The sequence below is a fragment of the Nestor notabilis genome, unplaced genomic scaffold, assembly GCF_000696875.1.
Source record: "Nestor notabilis isolate BGI_N333 unplaced genomic scaffold, ASM69687v1 scaffold6258, whole genome shotgun sequence".
Classification (NCBI taxonomy): Eukaryota; Metazoa; Chordata; class Aves; order Psittaciformes; family Psittacidae; genus Nestor; species Nestor notabilis.
In genome coordinates this window covers 1-10,436 of record NW_009941396.1, presented here as the reverse complement: position 1 = coordinate 10,436, position 10,436 = coordinate 1, and the positions used below count along the sequence as shown (strand labels likewise).

The 10,436-nt window shown below is 48.3% G+C and overlaps 2 protein-coding genes across 2 annotated transcripts in view; one reads left to right on the top strand and one right to left on the bottom strand.

Moving 5' to 3' along the window:
• The window catches only part of SRPRB (signal recognition particle receptor, B subunit), a gene marked incomplete at its 5' end in the record, with an annotated part of 5,862 nt that extends 2,432 nt beyond the window's left edge, over positions 1-3,430 (top strand). Inside the window, 2 exons of the mRNA XM_010020860.1 lie at positions 802-856; positions 3,214-3,430. Of these exons, the coding sequence (XP_010019162.1) occupies positions 802-856; positions 3,214-3,430 (272 nt within the window). The remainder of the gene's footprint in view (positions 1-801; positions 857-3,213) is intronic.
• A 3,317-nt stretch (positions 3,431-6,747) lies between these two features.
• Positions 6,748-9,924, bottom strand: LOC104410629 (solute carrier organic anion transporter family member 2A1-like; the record flags this gene model as incomplete). Its single annotated transcript, XM_010020859.1, has 6 exons — positions 6,748-6,868; positions 6,986-7,106; positions 7,262-7,326; positions 7,479-7,648; positions 8,016-8,175; positions 9,735-9,924. Coding segments are annotated over 6 exons (827 nt in total), but the record flags the coding sequence as incomplete, so codon positions are not given.
• Positions 9,925-10,436: the final 512 nt, after the last annotated feature.

Below are 10,436 nucleotides of genomic sequence, written 5' to 3'. Positions count from 1 at the left end.
CGCAGCAGGAACATTTCTACCAGCCATGGAAGAATTTTTAGGTCAGGTATATTTAATAGCTTTGCAGAGAAACACCACTTCGGAGAGCTACAGCTTTTTAGATGAGCTGAAGTAAGGCACGTGGCTTTCTGCTTGTACAGAGCTGTCTTCCTGACTGGCAGGCAGCTGAAAATAGGATTAATTTGAGCATAATGAACTATTTGTACACACTTCATAGCTTCAGTGTTAAAATCATACAGCCATTTAGCTGGTGAGATTATATATTTTCTCTTGACTGGACTATCGGGAACATCCAGTTACTGGAAAGGACTAGATTTTCAGATCCTTACAGCTTTTACAGTGGAGATGTGGATCCTTGTATAACAATCTGAAGCTTTCAGGCACTATCAGGTTTGATTTGCTTGGTTATTTTTATGCACTGCTTCACAAGTTGCCTGAGGCCTTCATGGCGCCACATGCTGTAGGTTAAAAAGTGCTATGTGGAGCTCTGTAATGCCAGGACAGGTGAGAGTGCTTAGCTTGTCATTGAGACATCAAACCCCGTCCTTTGTTTGAATCAACTTACTGCAAGAAGAAATTAATTCCCTACATTATATCAGGATTCTGTGTTGCTCCCATTCACGCCTGCAAACCCAAGCTCTGGCATCCCTTATCCTAGTGCAGACACAGCCATCTTTGTCCTGGTAACTCCTATGACTGCACAGTGTCAGTGTGCCTTACTGTACCTTTAGGAGGAGGTACCAGGTTCTCAATTCGCACATAAAACCAAAGAGCTGATTTCCTTTTCTTTTCTCTCTCTAGATGTCACAATGGCAAAATCAGCAAAACTTATTCAACAGCAGCTGGAGAAAGAGCTGTAAGTATGAAATTGGATCTTAAACCCTGTGAGCTTCTCTCTTCTTTCTGTTTCTTACCTTGATGCTCAGTGAGCTCACTTTTAAGCCACATCTGAGTTCATTGAAGAAAATGAGCAGTCTGTTTTGTCTGTTTAGATGTAACCAGGATGAGAGAAGATTGCTCCTTGTTAACTCATGCAAAAAAGCCCTAGGCACAGAAAGCATATGGCCTCCTAGAAGCTGTGGGTTGGGGAAACATCCCAATCCTTCCCTAAAAGCTGCCATACCTAGTTCAGCAATATCTCCCATGGCTCAGGGCACTGTCCTCTCTCAGGTACAGTCAGGGTTGGCTTCCAAACATAAGACTTTCTATGGGTGGTGTGAAGATCTCAGAAGCTCTGCTCAGTTGTACTGGCATGGGTTGGGTTTTCTTTGCAGGGCTGCTATGACTCAAAAGGGCTTGGTATGCAGAGCGGAGAGCTGGGGAGAAAGCCTCTAGTTTTCCTGTTCTAGCAGGCATTGCAGGAGTCTGTTTGGGACCCTGTGTTGCTTCTGGATCCCCCCCTAGGAAGGACATTAACCTGTGGAAAAAAAAAGATATATGATCTGTTGCTAATTTCAAGTAGTAAGAGGAAGTGGAACAGGAGAAAGTGGCGTATAGAATGTGTTATATTGTAAGCTGCCAGATGAATGAGCTGGCAAGTCCATCTCGGGAATGGGGCAAGTGGAAGCTATAGTTCTTAAAGCTATATTTAATCTGTGTGTAACGATTTCTGCCTGTGAGTCCCATAATTGTAGTTGAGTCAAATCTGCTCTGGGAGAGACCTGTTCAGATCTTGTTTTGTGATGCTTTTCACCAGCATCTAGTAGCGATTTTTTACACACACTCAGAAGTGGATATTTTGCCTTCCTGTTGCCTGTGGGTCCTGTTTGCTAGTTTACAGTTAGCCCAGGGTGGTCTTGGGGGCAAGAGGAGGAGTGTAGCTATTTGGTCTCCAAATTAATGCATGTTCATGGGATATGGCTGTCTTGTTGCTACGTGGTAGATGTGGCAGTGTGTCATGGTTTAGTGTCATGTTTACACTTGGACTTAATGATCTTAAGGGTTTTTTACAACCTAAACAATTCTTTGATTCTGTAATGTCTTTGTCCAGTAGACATTACATGACAGTAGATGTAAGCAGCAGCATTATTTTTGCTGATGCCTCTTCCAGGCTGAATAACTGACCTTCCCATTCTTAAGGGAGGAACGAGTTGCCACATACATATTCAAGCTCTCCAGGAAAATAAGAATTCGTTGGTTCTGATGTTGAGCATTTGCTAGTTACCTGTGCACAGAAGCTGGATTTCTAGGTAGGTTATATGTGCCCTGTTAGACAGTGTTATTCCTGCAACCTGATAGACTGCTGCCGTTTTCCTCCCTGTGCTGCCATACTTGGATGTCCTTGTGTGGAGAACCCAAGGAATTGTCTGCTGTCTTCATCCAGAACTCGCACCTCTGGGCAGTGTTGCTCTTTCACTGTGTCCCATTAGTTTACTCCATTCTGTGAATAAGGAATAACTGGAGTTGACTGAGAGCAGGCACTGCCAGACTGCTCTGTGTCTGAAAGAGATGCAGCACTTAATCCAGGAGGCTCTGCTAGGCAGTCAGAGACCTGAGGAGAGATTGCTGTTTCCATCTGTGCCCGGTGCAGCCCCTTGGCCACCCAAGCCTCACTTTTTCAGGCCTGGTGAGTGTGAACAAGGAGGTCCATCGTTCCTCACCACATGTGGCAGGGAGTTAAAGTGCTGCAGCAAGCTGAAGGGCAGAAGCAGTAATGACATTACAGCCTGGTCCTTAGGCGAACATTGCTCACAGGAGCAGCGGGAGACTCAATCCCCAAAGGTATGTGGCACACTCAAGTGGTAGAGGGGCGAGCCCCTGCCTCATCCCTCTGCATGATTACAGGTGCCTCTCCCTTCCCAGTTAACCTGTTAAACTTGTGTAGATCCTGAGCACTGTAGGCTAAGTCATGTGATTCTTGGTGGCTGGTTTCTGCCACGGGGTTATTGGAGAAATTGAGATGAGGACATCAGCGCCTGGCTCTTTCTGTGGTTTATTACAAAACCAAACCTGTTTAAGCACCTTCTCCTTGAGTGGCCTCCTGTCTTGCTCTCTTGAGCCTCTCTGCAGCTGTGCCTTCTAGCAGGTATTTAGAAGTAGTGGCCAAAGTGCCTGTCCCTACCTGTGCCTCGCAGGGCAAAGCCGTGGGATCTCTACCCTTGGTGTATCTGGTATCCTGCTAACTGAGTGAGGTCCAAAACATCTCAGCAGCCATGGTGTAGGTAATGTTCCCCTGGTTCACAGTTCTTGACACTCTCCCTTTTCTGTCTGCAGCAACACCTTACGAGTGACCTGCTCCGCAGCCCCCACAAGTCTGGATGGCTCAGCCACTGGGGGAACTGCCCAGCTGGGGAAGAAAGGCAAGGACTTCGACTTCTCCCAGCTACCCATGAAGGTGGAATTTGTGGAGTGCAGTGCTCGGGGCAGCAAGGGAGAGGAGGGAGATGCTGACTTCGAGGGTCTCGAGAGATGGCTGGCCAAGATCGCCTGAACGGAGAAGAGCAAGGCTGGAGGGAGAGACTTGGAGAGGCAGAACAATTTGGCATTGGATGAAAAAGAGGGTCTGAAGCACTCAAATCTCTTCTTGCTGTAGAAAGAAGAAAGGCTGGAAATCAGCATTGTGGTATTTTCCTCTGCTGCTCATGGGCTTGTGAGCAACATGACACAATTGCTGGTGTGATTTCCTCTCTCTATTCATGCTGCAACATTTTTTTTTCTCTCCCCTCTTCCTTTGTCTTGCTCTGGGATGCTGACTGTCTGGGCTTCTGTTTTGTCCTTGATCTTTAGGCTTTCATTTGGTAGTTGCCAAGCAAATTAGGAGGGAGTGCATTGCCAGGTGAGTTTTACAGATTGGAGCTGGCGTACTGCCTTCTGCATTGCAACCCTACTGCCTCTCAGAGCTGCTGATCACCTGCTGTTTCGGAGTTCCTTCCCCAGCCTATTACTCATTAGGAGCACTGTGCACATCACCTGTGCTGTCCTGGCAAAGTGCACAGACTCTCAGGCAATCACTGAGTATAAAATGGTGTTTTCCTCTGTGTCTCCTACCTTGCTGTTCTTCCAAACTGGTGCAGTTCCATTTCTGTGGGAATGCAGTGGTCTATCGAAGTGAGGCTAGCAGCTCTGCCTTTGTCACTGTGCTCTGCCTGTGTTCAGCTGTGGTCCCTGTATCTTCAGGTGATTTCCACTGCTGGACAGTTCTTGGGAGTTTTTCTTTAATGAGGGCTATATCCTAAAAGCTTCTGCTTCTCCTTCTCGTACTTCAGACATGTATGCACACCCTCCAAGTGGCAGAGTTTATAGTAGGATCTTAGCTTGTAATTATGAGGCAGGCACGTTTTCACATTCATACCCACATTACGTGTGAAATGGGCATGACAGACATTTGCTGTGCAGTCCCCTGCCTGACTGCTGCTCCACTGACTGCAGCAAGGTCTTTTTGTGTGTGTAATTAGTCAGCAATCGTGGCAAAGAGAGGGCAAGCCAAGAAGCTGCTAGCAAGGTAGTGTGATTCTTGGGAGGAAGATGCTCAATAAAGAGGGGAAAGAAATGTTTTTCCCAATTCATTTTTATTTGTCTGTAGTGTTTAAAACCGAAGTGGCTGCTGTGTGTGTGATCTCAAGTGTTAACCTTGTAGGGAAGATTCAGGGATTGCCTGTCACCAGCTGTCTTGGTGGCTCTGGAGGCTGCTTGGAGTATTGGAGGACTCTGATTCAGCATGCTCTGAACTGTCCAAGGGACATTTGCTCTCCTGCTTCCTATGCTCTGGCCAGGAGCACTGGCTATCCAAAGGGAGATCTTCCCACAGCATTGGTGGTGGTCAGGCATGAGACAAGAGCCTGGTGCTGTGCATTTAGCTTCCCCTTCTTGATCAGCCTTAAAACACAGTTGCCTTGCCCAGCAGCTACATAGAGTTTTCTGTGCTGATGGGGTGTAATTTCTGTGCTGCACCTTTGTCAGGAGGATTGCTCTCCACACTGTGAGGTCCTATGGCATTGACATTTCCCCTTTGGTTTTGATGCTTCCCCTTTTGTTCTAGAGCTCTTTTTGTACTTTGCAGGCTCCTCTTCTCTGTTTTGATGCTCCCTTCATCACTCAACTGATCTATTGTGTTCTTTTGCTTTCTGGGGCATTCTCTGCCTCCCTGTAGCATTGCCAAGTGTTATTAGTGTTGGGAAGAGCAAGAACAGTCTTCAGCAGACTTGTGCTTGTAATGAAGCATTTCTAGTCTTGTGAACACAGTGACTCTAACACTATCCTTGCAGGAGGTGGTGAGGGTTATATTTACAAACTATGTTATATTTCCTGCAGCCAGAGTATTGTTGGAACATGTTTGTCATGCTTTGAACTCCTTTAGCTGAACTCCTTTTTAGACTGCCTGCTTTGAATTCATAATGTTGAAGTGACAATATTGCTCTTTCTTTGGGTAGTTAATCTGCTTGCAAAGACCTGCATCCTTGAAAAGCAGAGGCCAAGCACCAGCCTCTGCTGGGGTGAAGTGGGAAGGTAGCATGAGGCCATGATTGGTTTTAAGTTATTAAAAATATTCCTTAAACTCTTCTTTTTTTTTTTCCTTAAATGTTTGATTTCAAGACTTGTTTTAGTCTGTATTTGCCTTCTCAGCAGTGTCAAATCTGCATGGATTGGGGCTTTCCTTCTGCTCAACATTGACGATATTGGAGGTGAACCTCCTGCTTGGTGGCCTGGTCTGTGTTATCAAAAACAATGTCTTCACACACGGGGCTTTAGATTTGTCTTTTTTGGGGGGTGTGTATTTACTCCTTAGTCTGAATGTTAAATAATTGATCTGTGTGGTGTGGTCAACATGCTGGAGGGCAGGGATGGGATCCAGAGGGACCTGGACAGGCTGGAGAGGTGGGACTGTGCAAACCTCATGAAGTTCAACAAGTGCAAGGTCCTACACCTGGTTTGGGACAATCCCAAGCACAAACACAAGCTGGGCAGACACTGGATGGAGCAGCCCTGAGGACCTGGGGGTGTGGGTTGATGAGGTGCTCCCCATGTCCCAGCATGCTTGCAACTAGATGGTATAGGCAGGGTGCAGAGGCTGGGAGCTGGCACAGCCTGCCTGTTCTGTACAGCCCCTCATACATGGTAGAGTTTCATGGAGGAGCACATACCCCATCTGCTATCATTTCTTCACCTTTGCTAGCAAAGAATGCTCTCAGCATCTGCCAGGATGTGACCTGCAGACATCCCCACCAATGGGGACAGCTCTCAGGGCATGGGGGTGTGACCAGCAAAGCATCACAGTTGGAAAAGTGACCTTTATTTAGAAAAAAAAATACAATAAAGAGCAACAAACCCCTCAGTAAACCCCTAGTGATAATTTCACATAACTTCACATGTGCAGTGTCCACGCTGACCTCTGTGAGGGTTGTGGGCAGGGAGGGACACGGGGCAGACTCAGGGTTGGCAGCTGTCTCCCCTGTTCGTGTCCCAGCCAGGAGGGCATTACCTGGCTTGAAAACATCACACCGGAGCGGGGACCGTTGCCCAGCGCAGGCACTTCTCTGGGTATATGGGATGGGGCTGTGCTCCAGTCCTCATCTGCCTCCTGTTCGAAAGTGATGGGCAAGGTGCAGCTGGAGAGCCTGGGAGAAACTGGTCCCAGGATGGGACTGGCATGGAGCATCCCTTGCTTGGAGGAAGGCCCTGTCAAGGGCTGCAAGAGAGGAGCTCAGAGCTGCTAAGGTGAAGTTGCTCTCTTAGGAGGAAAAACAAACCCAAAAGAGACAAAGTACTGGCAGTGGGTAATGGGGAGTGTGGAGTCAGTCCTCGGTTGGGCTACACCAGCCCTGCTGCCTTCTCCTGCACATTGTACTCCTTGCTTCTCTTCACCTTCCAGCTGATGAGGGCAAGGAGGATGGTGCCCACCACCTTGTAGCCTATCTGCAGGCCCAGGTATCTGTTGGAAGAAGAGCAGGGAGATGGTGTGTCTGGAGGTAGCACCTCCAGCCAGCACCAGGCTGAGCTGGGGATCATCCCCATGGCCATCCCCTCTGGGAACACGTGGCAAGGGTACCTGTTGCGGAGGAAGTCGTTGTTGTAATAGGCGCAGAACAGGCGCTGGGTGCACTGCTTCTGCCAGTAGATGCAGGAGGAGTCGATGAGGGCACCAAACATGGCCGGAGCTGGCAGCCAGGCTTTGGAGAAGAGAGGATGGAGTCAGGCTGCCCATGCTGCCCCTGCCTGCATGCTTTGCTTGCTGTCACCAAGGGGGTTCAACACCTCCTGGGCTCAAGCAAGCCTCTGAGCACGCTGCTGCCTTCCCCAGCCTCCTTAGGGTATGGACACTCACCCAGCAGTCTCATTAGTAAGAACTGGACTCCAATGGCAAATGACTTCTCATCCTGGTTCACCACCCTGTAGGGGAGAAGCCATGGGAGGTCAGAGCTGGTGGTGGCTCTGCATTTAGTGAAGCATCTTTGCCTGTTGCATGTTCAAGAGGCCCCACTGATCCCAGCATGGGGAACCCATTCCCCTGTAGCTTGTGACCCTCTCTGCCCATTGCTTACCGTAAAACCATCATGTAGAGGGGGTTGTGGGACAGGCAGGCTACCAGGGCAGCAAAGGAGATGAGGAATATGGCAGGAAGGAGCATGTGGGAGCAGCTGAGCGGACAGGAGCCTGTCTTGGCAGAGGACAGCCCACTCCCTGCAGGGATCAGGGAACAGTTCCTGTAGATCTGTTGGAAACATTTGGAAAAAACAAAACATAAAACTCCCAAAGCCAAGAGCAGGATTTGTAGTGATGCACCAGACCACATCACTTTGCAGAACACTGACGAGAGCGTCAGATCCAGTTTTAAGGCATGGCCATGGCATCCTGCAATGGGATGTGTGTCCATCCCCATTTGTCCAAGCAGAATGCCAGGGCATGACAGCAGTTCTCTATTGTACCTTCTCAGGACTTCAGCTCCTCTGGTAGACCTCCCTGCCTACAAGGCTTTACCCTATTACTGCTTTTGTCAGGTTCCTACAGCATTGCTGCAGCCTTCACTGTCGCCAGTGAGCAAGGTACACTCTGCTTTGCAAAACACTTATTTTACTTACCACTTGTTTGGGAGTGGAGGAATCAGTGGTGCTGTTTGTGCAGCCAGCGAAGCAGGGGGAGATGTACTCCACATTGTTTTCTCCGCATACTGGGTGAAAGATGTGCTCAGAGCAGTGGCACCCTGTCGGTGTCTTAACCTGCTGCTGGGAACTCAATGTACTGCCAAAAAATAGGAGAGAAAAAAAAATAAATCAAAAATAAAGGAACAGGACATAAAGGATGTAAAATCCCACTCACTGGCTGACCAGGTTCCCCATTCCTATTTGCACTGGGACATTGCCAGCAGAAGGCTGGCCTTCTGCCAGGTCCTGATCCCCTGCAGGTACCTCTGCAAGTGTACAGTGAACTTAGCAGCAATTATGTTATGTCTGCAAACAAGTACTCACACACTTCTTATTTCCCTCCTTCCCAGCTGAAAACTAAACAGCCAAATGCCTAGAGAAATAAATCTGGGCTTCATCCAGAACTGCACAAACAGATGTGCAAGTAGCCCCAGCTGGAAACACCATTCAGACAGAAACTGGAAGTGGGCTCATTTCCAGACAAGCCTGACAACAGCACGAAAGTCAAGAGGACAAACTGAATTATCTGTCCTGAATTATCTATCCTGTCTTGCCTTACTAGCTAAGAGAGTTCATCTGCTGGAGCAGCACAGTCTGTCTTCTACAGGAAGCTGGCACCAGAGACCTGCCCTTGGCCATGGAGGGAATGGGGCAGAGCTCATGTTCACCCATCCACGTAGTCCACAACTACCATTGTGGACATCCAAGCAAAAGGCATTTATGCACTGCTGCCATTGCAGGGGGGAAGGTTTCCAAAATAATACAAGGAAACAGCCTCGTTTTCCATGCAATTGCCACAAGCAGCTCCTCATTACACCAAGCAAAGCCCATTAAGACTGGTGTGTCCTGGAAGAGCCAAGACAGGCAGTTGACTTGACACCGGTGGCAAGAGTTGAACACTGTAAGGCTAACATGCTTCCCAAAATTCAGCATCTGCAGCACCTGATCTTTTGCTGAGGGGTGTCCTCACATTTGAAGCCCTACCCTCACACAGAAAGCTTGGGATGCTCCTGAGTTTGTGGTGCATGCTGTGCCTTTGCAGAATGCTTTGCTTTCCTTCACCATGGTTATTTAAGTGGGCTTTAAGTGGGAGAAGCACATGGATTGCCCTGTCCCTCACCCCTCCACCATGCCCCTGGGACAAGAGGCTTATTGCTAGCAAAGGGAAATATCTGTACAAAAACCCCTTGCTGGCAGTGCAGTGGGAAATGAGCATGATGCAGTTAGTGAAGTGGAGCCTAACCCTGGCGTGGAGTCTAAATGTAACTTTTATCTTAAAAAAGACATGTAAGAACCAAAAGTTTCCACCCTGGTGAGGAGAAAGATGATGTCCAGCTGGAACAAAGGCAGTGCACTTTGATGCCACAAAGATGCCAGTGTGGACACAAGCACTAATACTACTAACTTCTCCCTAGAAATCCCGAGTGAAAAATAAACCCTGCTCGTTCAATACAGAAAATCAGGAATAAATTCCTTCCCAGTCTTTCGGTGCTGTAGAGTGCTTTGATCTCCAGGCAGTGGGATCAAGGAGCAAGCAGCAGCATGGTGAGGTCTACTGCTTCTTCTCATCCACATGCATGTATCCCACCCCATGGATAAACAAGTCAAGAGCTGGAGGAACAATGAGCTGGAAACAACCAAATCACTTGCAGTTACCTGGGGGGATAGATCCCATCGATGTGCCCTGTGGAGCAGCCCATGAAGAAAATGGGCAGGCAGATGAGGATGGAGAACACAAGCACCACCACAGCAAACCGGGGGATGGCCCGGAGTGAAAAGGCAAAGCGCTTCATGATGATTCCTCCTAAAAGCATCCCGAGTGCTGCTGCTGGCAGGTTCACAGCTCCTGCAGAAGAACGAAGGCATTAGCTGAGGGTCCTGCCTGCCAAGCACCTTTCTGTGGGCAATGGGTGGCAGTAGTGGTTTTGTGGACCTTGTGGTAGTTGGGAGAATCCACAGACCCACCTTTACCCACAACAGATCAAACCCCAAGGCAGCTGGCACCCATGAGAAACCTCAGCCTCAGGAATTTGGCTCAGAGATGCCAGATCAAGCTTGGTGCATAATAACTTGCTCTTGCAACATCAGTACCTAAAGGGGGCTTATAAGAAGCCTGGAGAGGAACTTTTACAGAGGCCTGTATGGACAGGACAAGGGGGAATGGCTTTAAACTGACAGAGGGGAGATTTACATTAGACATTAGAAAAAAATTCTTTACTATGAGGGTGGTGAGGCACTGGCAACCTGGTCTAGTGGAAGGTGTCCCTGCCCGTGGCAGGAGGTTAAACTAGATAATCTTCAAGGTCCCTTCAACCCAAAGAATTCTATGATTTGAGACAAGGAAGTACAAAATGAAAT